General features: G+C 48.8%; 1 protein-coding gene across 2 annotated transcripts in view; it reads right to left on the bottom strand.

Moving 5' to 3' along the window:
• The window catches only part of LOC115475840 (trypsin-like), a 386,859-nt gene that overhangs the window by 85,273 nt on the left and 275,584 nt on the right, over positions 1-26,002 (bottom strand). The window contains exon 1 of one of the 2 annotated variants that reach the window (XR_003943109.1): positions 1,966-2,052. Coding sequence is in view for 1 of the 2 variants with exons in the window: in XM_030211877.1 (XP_030067737.1) it covers positions 8,224-8,363 (140 nt within the window). In the remaining variant the exon portion in view is untranslated. Of the gene's footprint in view, positions 1-1,965; positions 2,053-8,223; positions 8,364-26,002 lie in introns of those variants that run through there. The other variant, XM_030211877.1, reaches the window with a different exon arrangement.

Raw genomic sequence — 26,002 nt, 5'->3', positions numbered from 1 at the left:
GACAGGGCCGGCCTTAGCAAGTGTGGGGCCCTATGCAGACCTATGTGATGGGGCACCACCCTAGCCCCGCCCCACTCTAGCTCCACCCCACCCTAGCTCCACCCCCACCTAGCTCCAGGGCCGGCCACCCCTCCCTCCGAGCTCCAAGGCCCCCAGCTCCAGGGCTTGTCGATCCTGCACAGTCAATGCCAACTGAAAGCCATGTCTGTTTCACAAACACAGATACACCCTAATCCATAGTCTGACATCTCCCCTCTCTCTCATGCCCCCGCCCCCCACAGGTCCAGCATCTCTCCTTCTCAGCCCCCCTCATATGTCCAGTACCTTCCATCTTCTTCCCTCAGCCCCCAAAGACCTCTCCCTCTTCTTCCCTCATCCACCTCCAACACCTCTCCCTCTTTCTCTTCCTCTCAGTCCACCCCATGTGTCCAGTACCTTCCATCTTCTTCCTTCAGCCCCCAAAGACCTCTCCCTCTTCTTCTCTCATCCCTCCTCCATGAGTCTAGCACTTTCCCTCTTCTCCCCTCAGCCCCCTAGACCTCTTGCTCTTCTCCCCCCAGCCACCCCTCCCCTCAGAGCTCTTGCTCTTCTCCCCCCAGCTACCCCTCCTATGATTACAGCATTTTCCCTCTTCTCCCCCACCCTCCCTCAGACCCCCAGACCTTTTGCTCTTCTCCCCTCAGCCCCCTCCCTCCCGCGTGTGCAGCACTTCTCCTTCATCCTCCCCCAACCTGGTCCAACAAACCTAATTTCTTTGCCAGCAGCAGCAGCCAGCACAAGCTGTCCAAGATGGCCAAGAACATTTCCTCTGCCACACCCCACCCCACCCTCGTGAAAAAAGATGTTGCATCAGAGGTTCAGGGTGCGGCAGAGGAAAAGCTCTGAGTGTACAGTGGCAGGCAGCGCCTCGCGTCTGCCCTCCCTGCTAGTAAAAATCTCCTCGACATCATCGGACCTTCCCACACTGAGTCCCGCCCACCCTTGCAGTAATAGAAAGTTACCTCAGAGGAGGGCGGGACTCAATGTGGGAAGGTCCGATGAAGTCGAGGAGATTTTTACTAGCAGAGCAGACGCGAGGCACTGCCTGCCATTCCGGCGCTTGACAAATTTTTTTTTTAAAGGCAGGACAGGGTGGGAGCAGGCAGCCGTCGACCGTCGGGTGGGAGCAGCGGTTGGGGCAGGGCAACTTCAGGTGCATGGGGCCCTATGCGGTCGCCTCGCCCTAAGACCGGCCTTGTATCCTAGGATAGTGCAATAAATAGGGTATCAAAACTTACAGAGTCCAGTATTCCCTTGCAAGGAATAAAGTCTTGTACAAATAACCATTCATGTATCTATGATCACTACTCTTTTCACTGTACAAATGAATGTATCACTAATTCTCATAAAAGTCTTTTCAGTAAAAGTTGGCTCCCCAAAAAACTGTGGAGTATATGTAATTAAAAGTAAATCAATAAATAAAGAGTCAAAACAGGTATATAAGGAGAAAATATGGTTCAGGCTCCTTGGTTCCTTCCCGTAGTAGCAGGTTATAGAATTTTATTGTTATTTTTATGAAACTATGCGTGCATGAAGGCATTGCAGTGTGACTAGGGCAGTGGCTATAAACACAGATTTATAGCTCCAACTAGGGGGAGAGCCCTGCAGAACTGATAGACAATTGAATAGTTGTTGTTTGTCTTGGCTGCCTAATTAAAAAAAAAAAAATCTCCATCTGCGTTTGATTCTGCTCAGCCTCCTTCCTCACTTCTGAGCCATGATGGAAATATAGGAAGTCAGGCAGAGAGCAAAGACAGAACACTTTGTACTGGCAGCCAGAGACCACTGGTTTTACGGTTTCTAGCCAAAACAACAAACTATTGGTATGGAAAGACGTCTACAGTCTAAGCAGTTCTGAAAACCCCTTTCTGCTGAAAAATACACTTGCAAACCGTTAACGTTGGTAATTATTTCATTCATACATACCAACACTTGTAAACTCTTGGAGGGGGAGATGTCAATTTCCTGCAGGGACAGGCAGCGCCTCGCGTCTGCCCTGCTGCTACTAAAAATCTCTTCGACGTCGTTCAGGCCTTCCCACATTGAGTCCCGCCCACCCTCGCGGTAATTGGAAGTTACCTCAGAGGAGGGTGGGACTCAATGTGGGAAGGCCCAACGACGTTGAAGAGATTTTTAGACAGCAGGGCAGACGCGAGGAGCTGCCTGTCACTCCGGCGCTTCAAAATTGTTTTTTTAAAGGCAGGACAGGGTGGGAGCAGCGGGAACGGACTCGGAGAACGAGCATTCCCACCATGCCGCCGTCGTGCACCGTTGGGAGGGAGGGAGGGAGGACTGGAGCTCGGTCGGGGTGGGGCGACCTGAGGTGCGCCGCGCGGGGCCCCATGCAGCCGCCTCGGTCACCTCGCCTTAAGACCGGCCCTGTCTGGTGAGGACAGTCATATAAATAAAGATTCTCTTTGAAAATCTGGGCTGCAAGTAAGTAGTTAACTGGTACAAATATACCTGTGTACATATTAAGTAAAGGGAAGCTTTCAGCCCAGGGAATTTACTTGGGGAAATTCCTGTGAACACCAGTGTGTTTTTTTCTAGCTGGTACTTAAATGCCAAGCCACCCTTCAGGGGTGGGGTGATCACCGAGGGACCCACCCTACAATAGCCAGGTCCCCTGCAACCAGTCACAGAATCTATAACAAGGCAGAATTGGTGTGCAGGGCCTGAGCTCTTTCATTAAAATTTGTGGACCATGGGTCAAGTACCCCCTCAAAAAAAGCCCAACACTGTCCTAATACTGCCTCCATTCTGTCTATAATCAAGGAATCAAAGAAAAGTTCAGGGTAATATGCAGGGATTTACATAAACTCTGCCAAAACCTGGATGTAAACTGAACTCCACAGACACAATAGAAGCAAGTAGCCCATGGAGATGGAAGATTTCCTTGAGAAACTAGCGTGCCAAAGCAGGAGCTATCAGTAACCTAGGTAATGGGATGAAATGTGCCATTTTTGAGAATCTGTCAATGACCACCCAAATAATGGAAAATCCATCAGAATCAGGGAAGTCTGTTACAAAATCCATAGCTATGTGGGTTTTCAGGTACCAAGAGGGGTTGAAGAAGCCCCCAGGACTGAGTGAGAGGGCTTGTAGTGGGCACAGACAGGACAAAAACCCACAAAATCGGCCACATCCTTCTTTATGCTTGGCCACCAATATGTACGAAAAATGAGTTCCAGTGTCTTCCAAATACTGGGATGCCCAGCCACCTTGGACTCATTTCCCCCATGTCAGTACCATGTCCTGGAGATGCTTGGGAAAACCCGTCTTGCCAGGTGGAATCAGTGTAGATGCTGTGGCAAGAATTTTAGTGGGATCTATGACATGCTGAAACTTAGGAGTCTCTTTGGAATGTGGAAATGATCGAGAGAGAGCATCGGCCCGGAGGTTCTTCTCGGTTGTAAATAAAGTAGGTTCTTATGATTGGTGTTCACTGTGAAAGGATGTCTGACTCCTTCGAGACATGGCATAGTTCTTTTCTGCTGGGGAAAATTTCCTGGAGAAGGCGGCACAAGGTAACATATTGCCCACGCTGGGCTGAAAGATTATAGAGGAAGCATCTACTGCCACACAGACTCAGATGCTCGAATGCTTGAAGCGCTTTTGGGGGCCACTCCTGCGGGTAAGGGTGGTGAGTCACTATGGAGGATAAATTTGAGATGATAATTAGCAAAGCCTAGGAAACGTTGCAGTGCTTTACACCCTTAGGGGCAAGACCAATCATGGATAGGAGACAGCTTGGCAGGATCCATCTTGATGCCCTGATCAGAAATAATATAACCTAAGAAGGGAAGGTCTGTCTTCTCAAAAGTGCACTTTTCCAGCTTTGTGTAAAGATGGTTATCCCGCAAACATTGCAGGACTAAATCTCACTTGTTCACGATGTTGGGCCAATGTCCTAGAGAATATCAGGATATTACATCTTCCAAGATGTAATTTACAAAATTCTGGAAGACAGCTGAGACTATCTCTCGTATTGAAAGCAGTTTTCCGTTCATCTCCCTCTTTAATACGTATCAAGTTATATGCCCCCTCTCAAGTCCTACTTGGTAAAGACCTGGGCCCCCTGAAGACAATGAAGGAGATTAGCGGGAGTTGGTATCTTTCTTCACTGTAATGGCATTAAATCCCCGGTAGTCAATGCGTGGGCAAAGGGTGCCATCTTTTTTCACCACAAAGAAAAAAATCCTGCTCCAGCCGGTGAGGTGGAAGGGTAAATAAACCCTTTCTATAGATTCTCTGCAATATAATCTGACATGGTCCGAGTTTCTGGGATGGAAAGAGTATAAATCCTTCCTCGAGGCAGCATCTTGCCCAGGAGGAGATCAATATGGCAATTATACTCCCAGTGAGGAGGGAGCTCGTCCGCGTGTTTCTTGGAAAATACATCAGCATAAGCTGCATAATGCTGACAGGAGCCTACCTGGGGAACATGTCAGTCATGGCTAGAGTAACAGTGAGCTGTACAGTATCTAAGCAGCACTGATGACAGGTAGCACTCTACACGTTCCTCATTCTACCAGTCTATACTAGGACTGTGTTTCTGCAGCCAGGGTAGACCCAAGACAATGGGATTGACAAAGGCTTGAAGGACATAGAAAATGATGGCCTCTCTGTGATGAGCACTGATTCTTAGGCAGAGGGGCACAGTTTTAGATCTGAGATGCCCCTGTGTTCCCATAGATGGAGGAGACTAGAGTGGCCTTACTTAATTCTCAAACGGGTATCTTGAAATGACACACTAGAGCTTCATTAATAAAGTTCCCAATGGCTCCTGAGTCAATAAAGGCATCAGTGCTCTTGACCTCCTGAGCAAGATCCAATGATCCTGGGACCAGAAATAGAGTTTGGGTAATCCTGAAGAGCGGACCTAGCGCTGTTTCCCTGGTCAGGGCTAGGCCTGAAAGTTTCCCAACTTCTTGGGGCATTTGAGGGCATAGTGACTTCTTTCACCCCAATATAAACACAGATTCAAGATTCGATGTCGATGCCTCTCTTGCTGCAAAATAGGAGAGTGGCCCACTTGTATAGGTTCTCCAGGATCTGGTGATGCAGAGTCTTTGGAAGAGCGTGAAGTCTGTTGGGAGCCAGGCTCCAACCGAACCATCTGGCGGACAGAGCGACATTCTCAGGCTCGCTCCTGAAATCAGATATCAATCCAATTGCAGAGACTGATTAGGTCATCCAGAGAACAGGGAAGATTCCACCCTGCTAGTTCATCCTTGATGGATGAAGCTAATACAAGCCAGAATACGCTATCAGACTTTCATTGTTCCCTTCTACTTCAGAGGCCAACCTGCGGAACTGAATGGCATAACTCCCCACTGTCCGAGTCCCCTGCCCGAGAAGTAGAAGCTCTACAGCTGCTGAAGAAGCCTTCCCAGGTTCAGCAAAGATCTGTCGGAATTGTTCTAGAAAAGCATGGAGACGTTTGAGCACTGGGTTATTCTGCTCCCACAGTAGGGGAGGCCCATGCAAGTGCTTGGCCCATCAGAGAGATAATGTAAGCCACTTGAGCTCGAGCCATCAGAAAGTCTCTAGCCTGAAGTTCAAAAAATGATAAGACATTGATTAATGAGCCCTCTACAAGTCTACAAGTCTTGGGGTTGCCATCGTACCTAGGTAGGGAACCAGACGGATACCAGAGGGGATGATGAATCCTACCGGATTGGCAAATTCTGGAACAGGAGCAGTGGCCCTCTTGGGGAACTGCTGGTTCTTGTAGCTGGTCAATACAAGCAGATAATTCTGGACAGAACCGGACAATTGCTGGAACTACAGAGCCATCTGTTGAAGTAGCCACAGGACAGGTGACCTGAGCTCATGGCCTTACAAACTGTCATGTTTCAGGATGAGTGAGCATTTGGACCATGGTGGAACAGCGGTGGGCGAGTCGCTACAGAAAGGATTGCTCCAGTAGAGGCGTTGAGGGAAGCAGGAAGCTGATGTTGTGCTGGAACTGGAAGCAGGACTTGTGCTGGAAGCTGAAGCTGTACTGGAACAGAAGCTGTGCTGGAAATGAAACCAGGATTGGAAGCAGGAGCTGTGCTGGAGCGGGAACAAGGTCTGGAAGCAGAAGATGTGCTGGAAGCCAGAGCAGTGCTGTAGCTGGAACCTGGGCTGGAAGCTGTAGCAGAGCTGGAAGCTGTAACTTTGCTGCAAGCTGTAAACCAGAGCTGCAAGCTGTGAACCAGGGCTGGAAGCTGGAACCAGGGCTGGGCTGGAAGCTGGAACCAGGGCTGGAAGCAAATGCTGTGCAGGACACTGGAACCAAGACGACCTGTTGCAAGGCAAAGAGGCAGAGAGTGGCGAGTGCAGAAGAAGGCCCAGGGTTATGATGTCAGCGAGGGGCGGGCCCAAGCAGCAATCTGAATTCAGCCTCCCCCACATGAGCACAGCAGTCAGCAGGCTGGAGGAGGGAGCAGCGCGTAAGGCAGTAGTGCACATCACATGGGCCCTGACGCGGAGGTAAGGGGTCTCCCACACGAGAACACACAGCAGTCAGCATGCTGGAGGAAGAAGCAGCACATAAGGCAGCAGGGCATGTCACATGACACCCTGACACGGAGGTAAGTGAGCGCAGAGGCGACCATGACAACATCCCTCCCCCACCCCAGGCCTTCTGGGCTTACCTGCAGTGGTTATTGGTCCAAAGGCAAGGAACAGGAGTAATCCCAAGTGGCCTCTGTCCCTACTGGCTCTTGGTTTCAAAATGGGGCCCACAATCCTCTTGCTTTATTACTTCTAGGAGTCTGGCTGCTATATAAGGATAGGGATAGGTATTTGGAGGGGGCTTGTAATGATCAGTTTTATTATAAAGAGTAGGAGGGTGGAATTGAGAAGAAGAATGTACTGAAATATTTTCATGTATTTTTAGAAGAATGAGAGGAAGAGGGGATTCTGTCATGGGTCTGGAATGCCCATCATGCAGCATTTTTATGGAGGGAAGAGGAATGGGATGGATCAAGGATTACAGTCTATTTTTTACTTTTTTGCTTTTAACACACAAACCTGAGGAATCTCAGCTTCAATAGGTGTATGGTATAATTTTGACCAGATAGATTTATATGGATATTGAGTGGCACTTTTAATTGGACCTATGTAATCCACCTAGTTCTGCCAGTGAGGCTTGGCACTACATCAAATTTCAATAAACTAAAAACTATGTGCCACTGAATATCTGAAAAAGATAACTGGGTAAATTCTTTTTGTATTGCTCAAGTTTTATTCAACTTTTTTGCATAATAAATAATACTATCCATACAAGTAAACAATACCAACCATCTTAAATCCCCCATAATACAAAAAAACAGAAAGAACATTGTTTCAAAGAGAGAGCGCATGTACAATCTTCCTCCCGATACCTCCCTCCTCACTTGCACACTATAAATGAATGGTGTCCGCCATGGTTTCTTCAGCGAACATCATTCCGGACTCCCCCCCTCAGTCCCTTCCCTCCCCTGATATTATAATGTTGTTCAAGTGTGTCCATTCTTCATGATAATGGGTCTGTCTGTCTGTCAATTGTTCCAGGTTATGCACAAACTTCAGCCAAAGTAGCCAATCCTGTAGAGTGGGGCCCAAATTTTGCTACAATTTCACATTTAGCTCTGCCAAGCACATTCATTTAAATCTCACTTGCTATTTCAATAACTGGGTAAACTTAACTAGTCTTTTTACCCTCTCAGTGAGTTTTTGAATATGGACCTCTAAGTTTCTATTAATGAATTTGTTGTAATCCATTTTGGGGATTTTAGTTAAAGCAGACAGTGAAATGTAAATAAATAAATAAGCAAATAATAAACAAGCAGTTACCTGGGCAAATTTTCTAGGCTGATAATTACTCACCCCTTACTAGCCAAACGTCTGCCTGCTGTGAAACGGTGTGTTAAATGGGGCACGCACTTCTCATTGTGGTGAGCAGTGGTCAGGCTGGGGAGGGGGGCAGATGAGCTAAAGTACACTTGGAGGTTTCATTTTGAAATCCCTTCTTGGACTTTACTATATGCACTTGCTTAATATATATTTAAAGATGCACATTTTCAGGATGTTTGATGTTACCACAATTTACTGTACAGCACTCTCTACCCAACTACTATGCTTTTTAAAAAACTGCACCTTATTTTGAGTGAAATAACCTAACATGCGGTTGACTTTAGGGGGTGTTCTTACCTGGCAGGAGTCCTTCTCACCCTCAGGAACCCCTGCACAGATCATGTTCTCTGTGATGTTCTTATCAGGATAAGCCGCCTGACAGTAGTCATGACTGGTAATTTCCACACTAACACACTGCAGAGTTTCTGGAAAAGTCTCTGAAATTAAAGAACATTTAGCAAAGTCATTAATAAATTCATACTGTAAAATGAGGAGGCAAGAAGTATTCTAAAACATCAGAAACTGGGGGTCTCCCCTTCTGTGAAGCAATGGCTGGGATCTGTGAATTCAAAGGCCATATCTATTTCTCCTCCTGAATATAGCTCAGTAGAGAGTTGACATGGAAACAGACTTTTGATAATCGGTGAGAGACTATTGCAAGTGTTCTGCACTGAAGACAGGACAGACACAACCAGGAGATAAAACATTTCAGTTACAAAAGACTGAATATTCTCATTATGAACCATGAGAAAACAAGAGAGAAGGTCAGATTTGCAAGAAATTTCAAGTTTATATAATATTTGATATACAACACATTAGAAGACTTTCTGAGTGGTTTACACAACAAATTACAAAATCTAGACAAGAAAAACAAGTGTGAAAAAAATTACAATTCAAAGAAATAGTAAAGAAAATAAGTAAAAAGTTTATGTAACTATCTCTAGACTGCCCCCCCTCCACGCCAAGAGGCAGCCATGGTGGGGTATTGGCAAGATCTCTGGATGCTAAATGCATCCTGAAAAACTAACTAACTAACTACTAACATTTCTAAAGCGCTACTAGGGTTACGCAGCGCTGTACAATTTAAACATAGAAGGACAGTCCCTGCTCAAAGAGCTTACAATCTAAAAGACAAGAGAACAATCTAAAGACAAGTGTACAATCTAGAGGACAAGTGAACAGTTAATCTGATAGGGCAGATAGATTGGGGCATTCTATATTTCTCAAGCGGTTAGGCGCCGAAGGCAGCATTGAAGAGGTGAGTTTTAAGCAGAGATTTGAAGATGGGTAGGGAGGGGGCATGGCGTATGGGTAAAGGAAGATTGTTCCAGGCATAGGGTGAGGCAAGGCAGAATGAGCGGAGCCTGGAGTTGGCAGTGGTGGAGAAGGGTACTGAGAGAAGGGCTTTGTCCTGTGAGCAGAGGTTACGGGCGGGAACATAGGGGGAGATGAGGGTGGAGAGGTAGTGAGGAGCCGCAGACTGAGTACATTTGTAGGTAAGGAGGAGGAGCTTGAATTGTATGCGATATCTGATCGGAAGCCAATGAAGTGATTTGAGGAGAGGGGTGATATGAGTATATCGGTTCTGGCGGAATATAAGACGTGCGGCAGCGTTCTGAATGGATTGAAGGGGGGATAGATGGCTGAGTGGGAGGCCGGTGAGGAGTAAGTTGCAGTAATCAAGGCGAGAGGTAATGAGAGTGTGGACGAGAGTTCTGGTGGTGTGCTCCGAGAGGAAAGGGCGAATTTTGCTGATGTTGAAGAGGAAGAAGCGACAGGTCTTGGCAGTCTGTTGGATATGCGCAGAAAAGGAGAGGGAGGAGTCGAAGATGACTCCGAGGTTGCGGGCAGATGGGACGGGGAGGATGAGGGTGTTATCAACTGAGATAGAGAGTGGAGGAAGAGGAGAAGTGGGTTTAGGAGGAAAGACGAGGAGCTCGGTCTTGGACATGTTCAGCTGGATTCAGGGCATAGGTGCCCGGTATAAGAGGCTTGGAGAGACTAAGCCTCACCCCTGCTGCAGCAGAATGGATCAGCTGTGGAGTCCAGCTGCTCTGAGGGGATTAAATTGTTGATTTATCTCCATCCTCACAGCAGGAACTGCAGTGAAAGCCCTCTAGCAGTTGTAGAAATTGGTTTATGGTTTGTTTACCTTACTGCTGAGAAAGCAGGGGGGGTTGGCTGGAGGTGTCCTGGGTTGCCAGGGAGATATTTAACGAGGATGACTTCCTGACCTGCACTGAGGACAGATAGCAGCAGAACGGATACTGGGCCAGCATGATCAGAAAAAGTCATCAGACAACAAAGGTAGAAAAGATCATTTTATTTTCATTATAGTGTTTGGAATATGTCCACTTTGAGAATCAGGTGCTCAACATTAAAAGTTTATATTTATTTACTTATTTATGGCATTTTATCCCACATTAAACACAAATTAGGGTGTTTTGTAGCTCTACATGAGAATTGTGATGATATGATCCCTTGTTTCATATTGTTGACGGTCTGCTTTTTCTTTATGGGTGGTATATTGGTGTATTAGGTCTGCCCAGTGTAATATTTATGGTGCAGTAAGGTTATGAGTGTGTTTTTGGACAAAGTTGTGCATAGTGTTTTGCAGTTGAGCGATTGTGGTTAGAATATGCTTTGAGCAACCACTTTATTCTTTGACATATGATACATATCTAATATCTAAATTTAATAAAAGGTATTAATTGTGACTTTTATTTTTATTTATTTATTTTTTCTGCGTGTTATCAGACAATTATGGATTTAAGCTCCACCCCTGGCCCCACCCCTAATCCTGCCCCCTTTAGCCTCCCCATACAGTTGGGCCACCGACCGCCTATGATTCAGAGGCCGATCAGACTATGATGTCCCGGGGGCTATGGCAGCGTATCCGGGGGAAAGGGTGCTCTCGAGAGAAGTCTTATAAAGGTGATGTAGCTATACAGTGTATCCATGGGGCTACCACCCATTATGCTTTGCAGTGGGTGGAGATTAGGGGACCTTCGGGTAAGCATTTTCTTCCCGTAGCGGTCCTCCCTCGGTTACCCCAGGAATTAATATTAGGGCATGACTGGCCTCCTTTCTTCCAGGGTATGAAGGAGAAGGAGGCATTGGTTACTACACGTGCCCAGGAGAAACAAAACCAGGATAGAGAGCCGTCCCTCGAGCAGCTCTTCCTTTTTCACCCAGAGGTAATCGCCCCACCTGGAAAGACCTGGAAAGGTAGGGCTCAAGAGGATCAGGAAGCAGACTATGGACAGGGTTGAACGGGAGGAGGAGCTCCCCACAGAGCCAAGCCTCCTTAGGGAACAATATCCCCAGTTCCATAGGGAGCAAGAATCTGACCCATCCTTAAAGTTTGCCCTAGAGCAAGTGGGAAAGGGGGGTGGACAGCCACCCTAGGTTTATCCTAGAGAATGGCCTACTATTCCGCCTAGTGAAGGGGAATGGAGAGGATGAAGTGAAAAAGCAGCTAGTGGTTCCTAGGGCGTTTAGGCAGTTAGTGATCCAGCTAGCTCATGACCATCCTCTTAGGGGGCATAAAGGAGTACAAAATACCCTAGCCCAGGTTTTAAATCGTTTCTATTGGCCTGGGGTTTATAAAGAGGTAGAACTGTACTGTAATTTTTGTAAGAACTATCAGAGAGTAACAGATAAATCTCCCAGGCCTGTTCCTTTGTGCCCTCTTCCGTGGATGGGGCAAGGATATAGTGGGGCCCATTATTAAGTCTAGCTGTGGTTATTCTTATATTTTAGTAGTCATGGATATGGCTGCCCGGTTTACCTGGGCGATTCCTTTGCGTAACATCTCTGCAAAACTAATTGCCGCAGAATTGATTCGTATATTCTGTGAGATGGGCTTCCCGAGGGAGGTGTTGACGGATGGGGTACCAGCCTATCACCCTCAAACAAACGGGCTGGTGGAGCGCTTTAATAAGACCTTAAAATCTATGCTTAGAAGAGGCTTAGGGCAGGATTATGAAAACTGGGACCAGCTCTTGCCTTTTGTGTTGTATGCCTATAGAGAGTGTGGGCAGGCTTCGATGGGGGTATCCCCTTTTGAGCTCATGTATGGGCGCTTGCCACGGGGGGGGGGGGGGGGGGGTCCTAGATATTTTAAAGGAACAATGGATATCTCCGGACCCGGAGGACCAACCGGTTGTATCCTACCTGTGGGACTTAAAGGGGCGTCTCAGATGGTTAGGAGGCTATTCGCAAGAAAGACTAAAGCAAAACCAGGAGTGCCAGAAGGCAAATTATGACAAGTGTGCAGTAGAATGTGAGTTTCAAGTGGGGGACATGGTCCTGATTATGGTTTCAGGATCCCCACATAAATTCATGGCTAGGTGGAAAGGGCCATTGACTGTGCAGCGCAAGTTAGGTCCCTATACCTATGAGGTACAAAATGACCAAGGGCGTAGGCAAACCTACCACATTAATTTAATGAAACCTTGGCATAAAAGGGCAGTCCTTATGGCTAACTTGAGGGAGGAACAAGAGGAAGAGTTAGGCCCTCAGATAACGGAGATTTTTAAATCCAATAAGCCGGAAGTTAACCCAAATCTTCACCCTAGGCAGCAGGAGGATTTAGCCCAGGTTTTCAAAGATGTGTTGACCTCATGTCCCGGAGAAACTCACCTCCTTTGCCATGAGGTTATAACGGAACCTGGGAAGGTGGTTAGACACCGACCCTATAGGCTATCTCCCAGAAAAAACAGGAGGTTATTAAGCAGGTTCATGAGATGTTAAAGTTTGGGGTTATAGAAGAGTCCTATAGCCCCTGGTCAAGTCCCGTGGTTCTAGTTCCCACGTGTGATGGGACCTGGAGGTTTTGCATCGATTTTAGGCAAGTTAATGCCATTTCCACTTTAGATGCTTACCCCATGCCCAGGATTGATGAGCTGCTGGATCTCTTGCCAATATCTTACCACGCTGGATTTGACCAAGGGTTATTGGCAAATTCCCCTCACCCCGGAGTCTCGTCCCAAAACGGCTTGCAGCATACCAGAGGGGTTATTCCAGTTTGTGCGTTTGCCATTTGGGTTAAATTCTGCGGCGGCTAGCTGTCAATGCTTGCTGGATCAGGTCTTGCACCCCCATCAGGACTATGCGGCTGCCTATATGGACAATGCTATTATCAATAGTCCTGACTGGAAGACCCATATTGAGCGAGTGAGGGCGGTTCTGAGATCTTTTAGGAAGGATGGGTTAACCTTAAATCCCAAGAAGTGCCACTTTGCTCAGAGGGAGGTTACGTAGTTGGGATATAAAGTAGAACAGGGAGAAGTTAGACCCCCTTTTAGACAAGGTCAAGAGTATTAAGGAATTCCCTGTGCCCAGTGTGAAGAAGCAGTTAAGGGGGTTCCTTGGGCTAATTGGATATTACAGGAGGTTCATACCCCACTTTGCCACGCTCTCAGCTCCCCTGTCTGACTTACTGAAGAATAATAGACCCAACCAGCTGTGCTGGGATGGGGTGGGGGGAGAAGGCTGCTTTTGAGCAATTGCAACAGGCCCTATGCCAAGAACCAGTTCTTAGAGCGGCTGACTTCACCAAACCTTATGCTCTGCAAACTGCCTCAGGAGTAGGGTTGGGCGCAGTACTCTCCCAGGTCTATGAGGGGGAGGAACAGAGTCACAACCCCATGAATGTAACTATGCGACCATAGAAAAGGAATGTCTGGCTATAAAATGGGCGGTGCAATCTTGCCAGTATTACCTAGAGGGACAGGAATTCAAATTGGTGACAGATCATGCTCCCCTCAAATGGTTGAACCAAATGAAAAATAATAACTCCAGTCTAATGAGGTGGTATTTAGCACTTCAGCCCTTCTGGTTTGAGGTTGAGCATAGGGCTGGGAAGTTGCTAGGAAATGTGGACGCTCTGTCCAGGATTGCTAATCCCTGTTCTGAAGGTCTGAAGAATCAGGGGAATAGCAATCTCTTAAGGGGGGGAATGTGACACTTGTGCGGGGGAAGGCAGATCCAGGAACGGGAACTCCGGACCGGGGCACTGGAGAGGCAGGCGGGGGTGGGAACAATTGAGGGACTACCGATCCCAGCATCCTCGGGAAGGATTACCTGAACCCTCTAGAAAGGCTAACCAGCGCTGCAATGCCCTACTCCCAGAGGAGGCCACTAGACTCCCTTAGAGAAGGTGAACCAGACTACAACTCCCAGGTTCCCAGGGGGGAGGAGGAGGAGGCTTTTGAGCAGGCTCATGATAAAGATTGGGAGCAGCTGGGGAGAGGGGGGAGACAGATGGAGCCTATGGAATGGATGCCTGAGGAGGTGATTACCGAGGCCAAAGAGGTTGGTGAAGAAATACAGGTAGAGCCCATGGATATTTCTGCCTTAGCCCGGGTGGAAAAGGGGCAATCTCAGGGCCTGTTAGCAACCTTGATGAATCGGTTAATTCAATTCATTGAGAGAAAAGCCCAGAGGAGTATCTGAGCGGGTTCCCTGGGGAAGTAGCTTCCACCTGGCCCTGGGCTCAAGCATAACCCTTGGGGAGGATACCAGGAGTTAATGGTCTCTTAGAACCTTGGTCGTTTTTCAAATATTCCAGCAGTGGACCTTCTCCTCAGAACAACAAGTTTCCCCACTTCTGTTCCAGACTCTATGCTCACAACCATACAGCCCCAGATGCCTTCTTGCTCCACTGGGGAGATGGATTTCTATACACTTTCCCTCTCATAGGGAAAACTCTTCTCAAACTGCACTGAGACAAAGAGACCATGATTCTAATGGCTCCCTACTGGCCTCATCAAATCTGGTTCCCTCTTCTCCTAGAGTTGTCATCCAGGGAACTTTTCAGGTTAGATCCTTTTCCAACCCTAATAACACAGAACGAGGGATCCCTTCTTCATTCAGACCCTCACTCTCTGGCCCTGATAACACAGATTTGTATTCATTGAACTTTCCTCACACAGTTTCTAGAATACTTCTTGCCTGTAGGAAACCTTCCACATGATAATATTACCATTTAAAGTTGAAAAAGATTCTCTCTCTGGTGTTCACTAGATCCCTTGACCCTACTAAATGCTCTCTACCTGCCCTTATGGAGTACCTCCTCTATATCAGATTCTGGACTCAAAACTAACTCAGTCAGAGTACATTTGAGCGCCATCAGTGCTTTTAATTCTAAAGTTGATAATAAGTCAGTTTCAGTTCATCCCTTAATAATTAGATTCATGAAAGGATTGTTTTGTACCAAACCTCCTCTTAAGCCACCCCTGGTGGAATGGGATCTCAATGTCATCCTAACAACGATCATAAAACCTCCATTTGAATCACTTTGTTCCTGTTCTCTACAGTTCCTCACATATAAAGTAGTGTTCTTAATAGCTCTTACTTCTGCCAGAAGGGTCGGCAAGCATCAAGTCCTTGTGGCAGACCCACATTACACCAGGTTCTACCACGAAAGGGTTGTACTCCGAACCCACCCCAAATTCTTTCCTAAGTGGCATCAGAGTTCCATCTCAATCAGTTCATTGTACTACCTTCTTCCCTAAGCCACACTCTCATCCTGGAGAATCAGCACTGCATACCTTTCCAAGCTTGCTCTAGAATAGTTCTAGAATGAACAAAACTTCATCGGAAGTCCTCCCAGCATTTTGTATCCTTTGACCCTAACAGGATGGAAATTCCCATCACTAAGCTGTATCTCCTACACATGTACTCAGGCTGGGCTGACCTTCCATGGCAGGGCCACTGCTCACAATGTGAGAGCCATGGCGGCTTCGGTAGCCCACTTCCGCTCTGCCTCTATTCAAGACATTTGCAAGGCAGCTATGTGGTCTTCTATCTACATCTTCACTGCTCATTACTATTTGGAGCAGCATTCCAGGCAGGAAAGTTGGTTTGGACAAGCAGTCCTGCAGAATCTTTTTACTGTTTAAAATCCAACTCCGCCCTCCAGCCCATTATTTTCACCAGGCTCGCTATTTCTTGATGTTTATTGTGAGTCCGGTAACTGGTGAGTCCCATATGTGAGAATATTATGCCTGCTTGTCCTCGGAGAAAGCTAAGTTACTTAGCTGTAGCAGGTGTTCTCCAAGGACAGCAGGCATATATTCTCACATCCATCCTTCCTTCTGTCATGGAACCCGGGATGGTGAGCCCTTGGGCTGCAGCCAGGCTGCAGCAGACAAGTTCTCTGGGGAGGTGCTGTCACGTTCCTCACCTGTTCGGTGCTCCTCCAGACTGGCTCGGGCCACGGGTTCCTCAGAAAGGGCTGAGGATCAGGCTTAGGAAGGTCTGTTTCAGTTTCTGTTTCCTAAGTCTGGCAGCCGTCATCTAGCTTGGATCAAGACCACGGCCATCTTGGTTGACTCAGGGGAATCAGCCATGTTTCGGTTTCCTAGTCCGGCAGCCGTCATCTGGCTTGGAGCAAGGACTGCAGCCATCTTGGCTAGCTCAGGAGGGGGCAGCCATCTTGTTTACGAGAACAGGAAGGAAGCCCATATTTGGGCGTTGTGCTATTCTGCTGATGGGGGCAGCCATCTTGGAACAACTGCACATGGTTGAGCCTAATTCATGCACTATTTAAAGCCCTGTTTCCAGTCCTTCCATGCTTCGGCTTCTATTTGCGTAGAGGTTGTGGTCTTCATCTGTTCCAGTGTTTTCCTGTGTTCCTGACCTTGGATTGCTTACTGACCACGTGTTGTGTTGCTGCCTGCCTTGACCTTGGACTGTTTACTGACTATTCTTTGCTCTGCCATTTACGGGCTCTGGACTGTGTTTGTTTGCCCACCTGTCTGGTCAGTGGTCGTGCAACCCCGCTGGTTCTGGAAGTCCTGCCGGCCACTCAAACCCAGGGGCTCAACTCCTGGGGGGCAGTGGCTAAGTGCAGATGAAGCTAGGGGTTGTCTGGCTGCCTGACCGAGTGCGGTGTCACTCCATCTTTGCCATGCTCAGTCGGGGCACAAGGGCTCACACATCCCTAGTCATAACAGTAAGCCGAAGCCATGAGCTCGCCAGACAAGACTGAGTGTTCCAATCTGGCTCAGGTCCTACAACAGCAGCAGGTACAACTAACCCACTTGTCCAGTGTTTTACAGGAGGTCTGCAACCAGCTGCCGGCACTCCAGCAACAGGTCGCCGCGGCTCCTTTGGGCTCTAGGGCAGAGGCCTCTACTGCACGGTTGCGACTTCCAGAGCCTCCGCGGTATGATGGTACCCCTGCAGCATGCCGTGATTTTCTCAATCAGTGCCAAATCCTGTTTGAGCTACAACCGGAGGTCTTCCCCTCCGACAAGATAAAAGTGACCTACATCGTCTCTCTGCTGTCTGGTGCCGCCCTGGCCTGGGCGTCTCCACTGTGGGAACAGCGGAGTCCGGTTCTGGTAGACCTGGAGGAGTTTCTGCGACAGTTCCGGATGGTATTCGACGTGCCTGGCTGACGTTCCTCTGCCACTGGGGAGCTGCTGCGGATCCAGCAGGGCTCCAGGTCGGTCGGGGCATATGCTGTCCGGTTCCGTACCTTGGCCACAGAACTCAGGTGGGATCAGGAGGCCCTGACGGCTATTTTCTGGCAGGGTCTGAACGGCCAGATAAAAGATGAATTGGCTGGAAGAGAGATCCCCGCCACTCTGGACGCTCTCATTGCACTCTGCACAAGGATCGATCTCCGGTTCCGGGAGCGAGTCCAGGAGAGGGCCCCGCAGCCGGCTGTTCAGAGAACCAGAGTCAGCACCCGCTGCTCGGAGACGCCTAGGGTCCTCAAAGAGGGTTCGGAAGGAACCGAGGAGGTACCCATGGTGATGGCCTGGCATCGCCTGTCCAAGAAGGAGAGGGCCCATCGTCTACAGAATCAGCTATGCCTATACTGTGGTCAGGCCGGGCATTTCACAGGCACCTGCCTGAATAAGCCTGGGAAGTCGGGAAACACTCCGGCCTGAGCCCTGTGAAGGGGGTGGCTCTGGGCTGGTTATCTTCCCTTCCTGACAATCTGCTCTTGGTCCCTGTACTGCTCCGTGGAGAGGGGTTCCAGGGCCAGACGATGGCCTTGCTGGATTCTGGGGCAGGTTGAAACTTCATAGACGCCGAGTTCCTGTCCCAGTTGGGGGGGCTCTTCGATGCCCTGTCAACCAGCTCTCAGGTTTACCTCCATCCAGGGGGACAGTCTTCCCAGGACGATCACCCGAATTACCTCACCCCTGGGTATGCAGGTGGGGGTGCTTCATCAGGAGGAGATCCAGTTTCTGGTGCTCTCCCAAGCTATTCACCCGGTGATCCTTGGTCTACCCTGGCTTCGCCTCCACGCCCCGGTTATTGATTGGCCCACCGGGCAGATCGGACAATGGGGTTCCCGTTGCTTCCAGCACTGTCTTCAGCAGGTCAAGCTGCCCATTCCTGGCTGCTCTGCCCAGCTCCAGACTCCGCAGGGGAGATTGCCTGGGCTGCCAGAAGAATACCAGGATTTCCGGGATGTATTCAGTGCACAGGCTGCAGACACGCTTCCTCCCCATCGGACTTTCGATTGTGCGATTGACCTGCCAATCCGCCCAGGGGACGCCTTTACACCTTGTCCCGGGAGGAATCTCAGGCCATGCGAGTTTACATCCATGAGAACCTACTAAAGGGGTTCATTCGACCCTCTACCTCGCCAGCAGGGGCTGGCTTCTTCTTCGTGTCCAAGAAGGACAGGTCTCTTCGCCCCTGCATCGATTACCGGGGCCTAAACAAGATCACCATTAAGAACCGGTACCCGCTCCCACGCATCCTGGAGCTGTTTGACCGGTTACAAGGGGCCAAGATTTTCACGAAGTTGGACTTGCGAGGGGCCTATAACCTGGTGCGGATCAGGGAGGGTGACGAGTGGAAGACGGCGTTTAACACCCACGAGGGGCATTTTGAATACCTAGTGATGCCATTTGGTCTCTGTAATGCCCCTGCGGTGTTCCAGAATTTTGTGAACTACATCTTCCAGGATCTGCTATACCTCTCCGTCATAGTGTACCTTGACGATATCTTGATTTTCTCGCCCTCATTGCCACAGCACATCACACATGTCCGCTCAGTGTTACAGTGACTCAGGGAGTAGCCAAGTTGGAAAAGTGCTCTTTCCACCAGCAGAGACTTCCTTTCCTGGGATACATTGTCTCGTCCACCGGGCTGCAGATGGACCCAGATAAGCTGAAGGCGATCTGCAACTGGCCGGTACCCCAGGGTCTTCGGGCTTTACAGAGATTCCTGGGGTTTGCCAATTACTACAGGCAGTTTATCCGGGACAACTCCCTGATCACGGCTCCTCTGACGGCCCTCACTAGGAAGGGGGCTGATGTGAAGAACTGGACGCCGGAGGCTCTCACTGCTTTCATCACCTTGAAGGACGCCTTCCTCTCTGCTCTGGTACTCCGCAGTCCGGACCCAACCAAGCCGTTCCTGGTAGAGGTGGATGCCTCATCCCTGGGAACGGGGGCTGTACTCTCCCAGACATCCGCATCCGGGAAGAAACATCCCTGCTTCTTTTTCTCCTGCAAGTTCACCCCAGCGGAGCGGAACTACATGGTAGGGGACCGGGAGCTCCTGGCGCTTAAGTTGGCTTTTGAGGAGTGGCGTTACTTGTTGGAGGGAGCAGCACACCCAGTCACGGTAATAACGGATCACAAGAACCTCTTGTACTTGCAGAATGCCACCAGACTGAAGCCTCGCCAGGCCCGGTGGTCTTTGTTTTTCGCCCGGTTTGACTTCCGTCTGATCTTCAGGCCGGGCAAGAAGAATGTCCAGGCGGATGCCCTGTTTTGCAGTTTCGAGGCTCCTGAGGACCAGGAGGAGCCCTACCCAATGCTGAATCCGGCATGTATTCCCTCCATGCCCGGGGCCAGTGCCACTTGCCAGAAGGCTGTTCCGGTGGGTCTCCGTAGGAAGGTGCTGCGCTGGGGGCATGCTTCCGAATTTGCCGGACACTTTGGTTTCCACAAGACCCTACATCTGATCTCCCGATCGTATTGGTGGCCCCGGATGGTGCAGGATGTTCTCCAATACGTGTCTACCTGTCCGGTGTGCGCCCGAACTAAATCGTCACATCAGAAGCAGTGGGGGCTGATGCAGCCCATGCCGATACCACAGCAGCCATGGGAGGACCTGTCCATGGATTTCATCACTGACCTGCCACCCTCGCAGGGCAATACGGTCATCTGGGTGGTGATCGACCGGTTCTCCAAGATGGCCCACTTCATTCCTATGAAGGCTTTACCCACTGCCGCTACCCTTGCCGCAAACTTCATCACACACATCTTCAGGCTCCATGGACTGCCACAGTTTACCTCGCGCTTCTGGAAAGCTTTGTGTTCAGCTTTTGGGGTTACCACTTTATTCTCGTCTACATATCACCCCCAGACCAATGGTATGGTAGAGTGGGTCAACCAGACTGTGAAGGCGTTCCTCCGGGCATACTCTAACCAGCGCCAGGATGACTGGTCTACTCTGCTAACCTGGGCTGAGTTTGCCTATAATAACAGTCTGCATTCGGCCTCCCGGACGACACCTTTCAGCACCATCTATGGACGCCACCTGCGTCTACCTCCACCAATTTCCCCCGCAGAAGTTCCACCTCAGGTGCAGTCCACCATCTGTTCCTTTCAGGAAGCTTGGAAGAAGGTCCAGGAACAGTTACGAGGAGCAGCAGTCAAGGCCAAGGAGACCTATGACCGTAGAAGACAAGCGGCTCCCACATTCCTGCCGGGAGAAAAGGTATGGTTGAGCACCCGATACCTGAAACTGCGGCTCCCATCTCTGAAGTTTGCTCCCCGGTTCATTGGACCTTTTGCTGTACGATTCAGAATAGGAGCAGTGACTTACCGATTGCACCTACCCAGCCAACTCCGGGTGCACAATGCCTTTCATGTGTCCCTCCTGAAACCTTTCCGCAGGTCCAAGTGGCATCCGGAGCCCAAGAAGGTAGCTGTGCCAGAGAGTGATCCTGACCCTGAGTACGAAGTGGACCGGATCCTGGATTTGAAGCTGCGTGGGGGAAGGTTGTTCTACTTGCTCTCTTGGAATCACCAAGGACCTGATGACAACTCCTGGGAACCAGCTAGCCATGTTCATGCTCCCGAGCTAGTCCAGGAATTCCACTCCCGTTACCCCTTGGAACCTGGACCGGGACGAGGAGGGCATAGGCACCCGGTATTGGAGGCTTGGGGAGGCTTATCTGCAGCGACGGTGGTATGCTAATTCTTCGGGGCAGTCTTGCCTGCCTGCCCGCCCCGCTGCCAGCGCTGATTCCCCCGCTGGCGCTGCGCTGCCGGCGTTCGCGCTTTAAAAATGGCTGCCGAGACTTCCAGCGGCCTCGTGAGACTTCTGTAAGTCTCGGTGGCCATTTTGAAGCGTGAACACCGGCAGCGGCAGCACCAGTGGGGGAGAGTCAGCGCTCGCAGCGGGTAGGCACAACTGCCTGCCCGCCCGGCGCCCGCCCCGAAGAATTTGAAGAGTCAGGATCCGGAGGGAGGGAGGGAGGGAGAAGAATAATTCATGCAGGGCAGGGGAGGGTCATTGCTGGACATGGGTGGATGGAGGGCAGGGGAAGGAGGGTCACTGGACATGGGTGGATGGAGGGCAGTGGAAGGAGGGTCACTCGGCATGGGTGCATGCAGGGCAGGGGAGAGGAGGGTCACTGCTAGACATGGGTGGATGGAGGGCAGGGGAGAGGAGGGTCACTGGGCATGGGTGCATACAGGGCAGGGGAGAGGAGGGTCACTGCTGGACATGGGTGGATGGAGGGCAGGGGAAAGGAGGGTCACTGGACATGGGTGCATGCAGGGCAGGGGAGAGGAGGGTCACTGCTGGACATGGGTGGATGGAGGGCAGGGGAGAGAAGGGTCGCTGGACATTGGTGGATGGAGGACAGGGGATAGGAGGGGAGAGAGAAGAAATGCTGGACATGGATGGAGGGAAGGGAAAAGCGAGGAAGGAGATGAGATGAGGGAAAAGGAAGAGAGGAGAAAAACTGCACATGGATGAAGAAAATAGGCAGAAGCTGAGGACCAGAAATGAAGAAGAAAGGCGGAAAGTAAAAGAAATAAATGGAAAGGAAGCCCTGGAAACGGAGTTAAGAGGACAGATAGTAGCAGAATCGGATACTGGGCCAGCATGATCAGAAAAACAAAGTCACCAGACAACAAAGGTAGAAAAAAATCATTTTATTTTCATTATAGTGTTTGGAATATGTCCATTTTGAGAATCAGGTGCTCAACATTAAAAGTTTATATTCATTTACTTATTTATGGCATTTTATCCCACATTAAACATGAATTAGGATGTTTTGTGGCTCTACATGAGAATTGTGATATTATGATCCCTTGTTTCATATTGTTGACAGTCTGCATTTTCCGTATGGGTGGTATATTGGTGTATTAGTTTCTGCCCAGTGTAATATTTATGGTACAGTAAGGTTCTGTGTGTGTTTTTGCACAAAGTTGTGCATAGTGTTTTGCAGTTGAGCGATAGTGGTTAGTATATGCTTTGAGCAACCACTTTATTCTTTGACATATGATACATAGCTAATATCTAAATTTAATAAAAGGTATTAATTGTGACTTTTATTTATTTTTTCTGTGTGTTATCAGACAATTATGGATTTAAGCTCCACCCCTGGCCCCACCCCTAACCCCGCCCCCTTTAGCCTCCCCAAACAGTTGGGCCACCGACCGCCTATGGAGGAGGGGGGCTTCCGGGGAGGGTACTGTCACGTTTCTCACCTGTTCGGCGCTCCTCCAGACTGGCTCGGGCCACGGGTTCCTCAGAAAGGGCTGAGGATCAGGCTTAGGAAGGTCTGTTTCAGTTTCTGTTTCCTAAGTCTGGCAGCCGTCAGCTTGGATCAAGATCACGGCCACCTTGGTTGACTCAGGGGAATCAGCCATGTTTCGGTTTCCTAGTCCGGCAGCCGTCATCTGACTTGGAGCAAGGACAGCAGCCATCTTGGCTAGCTCAGGAGGGGGCAGGCATCTTTTTTTTGTTTTTTGGTTACATTTGTACCCTGCGCTTTCCCACTCATGGCAGGCTCAATGCTGCTTACATGGGCAATGGAGGGTTAAGTGACTTGCCCAGAGTCACAAGGAGTTGCCTGTGCCTGAAGTTGGAATCAAACTCAGTTCCTCACTTCCCCAGGACCAAAGTCCACCACCCTAACCACTAGACCACTCCTCCACTCTTGTTTACGAGAACAGGAAGCCCATATTTGGGCGTTGTGCTACTCTGCTGATGGGGGCAGCCATCTTGGAACAGCTGCACATGGTTGAGCCTAATCCCTGCACTATTTAAAGCCCTGTTTCCAGTCCTTCCATGCTTCGGCTTCTATTCACTTAGAGGTTGTGGTCTTCATCTGTGTGCCCCAGGGTTCGGTGCTAGGGCAAAGTAATCAAGGAAAGCAGCTGGGCTGGGAAAGCAAAGTAATCAAGGAAAGCAGCTGGGCTGGCAACAACCCAGCTCTCTGAACAGTGAAAGGTAACAAGGGGAACATCTTTTTGTCACAGCTTGCAAACTCTTGGTATTACATTTTTCATTTACGCAGATGATAACCATCTGTAATTTCCCACTGAAGCTCACACATTACTACTACTACTACTATTTAGCATTTCTATAGCGCTACAAGGCGTACACAGCGCTGCACAAACATAGAAGAAAGACAGTCCCTGCTCAAAGAGCTTACAATCTAATAGACAAAAAAAAAATAAAGTAAGCAAATCAAATCAATTAATGTGAACGGGAAGGAAGAGAGGAGGGTAGGTGGAGGCGAGTGGTTACAAGTGGTTATGAGTCAAAAGCAATGTTAAAGAGGTGGGCTTTCAGTCTAGATTTAAAGGTGGCCAAGGATGGGGCAAGACGTAGGGGCTCAGGAAGTTTATTCCAGGCATAAGGTGCAGCGAGACAGAAGGCGCGAAGTCTGGAGTTGGCAGTAGTGGAGAAGGGAACAGATAAGAAGGATTTATCCATGGAGTGGAGTGCACGGGAAGGGGTGTAGGGAAGGACGAGTGTGGAGAGATACTGGGGAGCAGCAGAGTGAGTACATTTATAGGTTAGTAGAAGAAGTTTGAAGAGGATGCGAAAACGGATAGGGAGCCTGCAAAGGCCTACATTACCCAATTAGAGGGTAATAATACAAATTAGAGGGTAATAATACAACTGAGTACGTAGGCAGGGAAGGCATTCACATTGCAGCTATTTTATAAAAACAACATATTCAGCTATGTACCTTTATAGCAGAGCCTAACCGAAAGCTCCGGTAACTGCACGTGTGCAGGTGCCAGTAGAAATGGCACAGATGTGTACATTTTAAAAAATTCATGCAGAAGTGCCAATCCCACCCCACTTTGCCCATTCTTCGTCCCCTGGGAACACCCACATGTATACTGCATAAAAAGTAGGCATTGTATTTTCTACTTTTAAGCATGTACATCTCCAGGAAATGTTATAAGCACCTATGTGAAAGTGAAAAATACTGTTCTATACATTTAAGTCACTTATAAAATTATACCCTCAATTTATCCATGCATATCTCTACGCTGTTCGTAAGAGTAAATGATTCTTAGCACTTAAAGGGCAATTCTATAAAGTATGCCTATGTCTAGGTGCCTATTCTATAAAGGAAAGTAGGTGCCTATTTTCCTTTATAGAATACTAGCTTAACAGGTGAAATACTTGCTTATACCAGCCATAAAGCTGGTGTAGGTGCTTGCCCCTAATTTGCTAAAACAGTACAAAAATTATGGTATTCACACATCACAAGAGATTGATGATATTGTCCATAAACTTAACAGATTCACTGATTGGATTGCATCTAACGAAATGAAACTAAAACTGGCTAAGACTGTTGCTCTCTGAAAGAAGGCCAAGAAGGACATCATGGAGTGAGCTCTGAGTAAGGCTCCAGCATTGCTACAGTCTAGTACCTTTCCCTTACGACTACAATGGGGAAAAGGAAGGGAAAGACCAGGTTCAACCTCAGCTCTGAGGCAGCAAACGCTTGAAGCTTTTGGACTTACCCCAGCAGCAGGAGCTACACATCCTTTGGCAAGCCTGGAGTTTTAGGCAGCAGCATTGAGGGGAGCTTCACTCAGCCCTCTGAATCAGCCAAACCCATTGTAACTCAGAAGTGCAGTATCCAGTTTGCAGGTCCGAGAAGTCAGACCCAAAGCTGTGGGGTTTCCTTCTCTCAGCCTGGATGGGCTTCCCCAATTCTGCTGGGCTCCACGACTCAAAAAGAGGGATGACAGCAGCATCCTTAGTAGTAAGAGAGGATAGACTTTCTCCAACAGCAATCCAAACTGCAGGGGATTTGCAAGCCAGCTGTAATCACTATGGACTCATTTTGGGAAGCCATACGGTGGTGAGCTCTTCCTTTTTTTTTCAAAATAGCTAATAGAATTGTGGAGAACACCAGTTACTTCTCAAGATTTGGTGGACCAGGCTAAAGTGCTAGAGCAACATGCTACCAGATTAAAGATAGCTTGCAAGATAGCTTGCAAGAGTCTAACATATCTCTGATTAAAGAAAGAAGTTGCTTGGCATCAGAAAATGGAATCTATGGACAATAAATTGAGGAAAAATCATTTGCGTTTATTGAATTTCCTCAAATCCCTTATAGTGGCCCCACTGGACATGGTCAGAAAATATTTTGTGGCAATATTGGATATGGACCAAAAACATTAGTGAGATCGCAATATTTATCTGGGCCTTTGAAAATTGCACCAAAGGTCACTGGAGGTGAGATGGGAGACCAAGCTTCCATGGATTTGACTGGGACAGAGTAATCTTTAGAAATCATCACGCAGAGAACAACAATGCTAGTAACATTTGCACTTGAATCTGACCACAATCTTGTATTTGAGCAGGGACGGTCCTTCCCCATGTTAAACTTGTACAGCGCTGCGTAACCCTTGTGTGATAACATGAATGAGGGTGAGCCTGGATGCCCAGGTATAGAAGAGCCATACAGCAGTTGTAGGTGAAAGAAAACACTGTTTATTATAAGTATCAGTGGAGGAGTAGCCTGGTGGTTAGGGTGGTGGACTTTGGTCCTGAGGAACCGAGTTTGATTCCCACTTCAGATACAGGCAGCTCCTTG

The sequence above is a fragment of the Microcaecilia unicolor genome, chromosome 8 (genome assembly GCF_901765095.1).
Source record: "Microcaecilia unicolor chromosome 8, aMicUni1.1, whole genome shotgun sequence".
Lineage (NCBI taxonomy): Eukaryota > Metazoa > Chordata > Amphibia > Gymnophiona > Siphonopidae > Microcaecilia > Microcaecilia unicolor.
The sequence above is the reverse complement of the archived record's forward strand: the minus strand, read 5'-3'. Positions and strand labels throughout refer to the sequence as shown.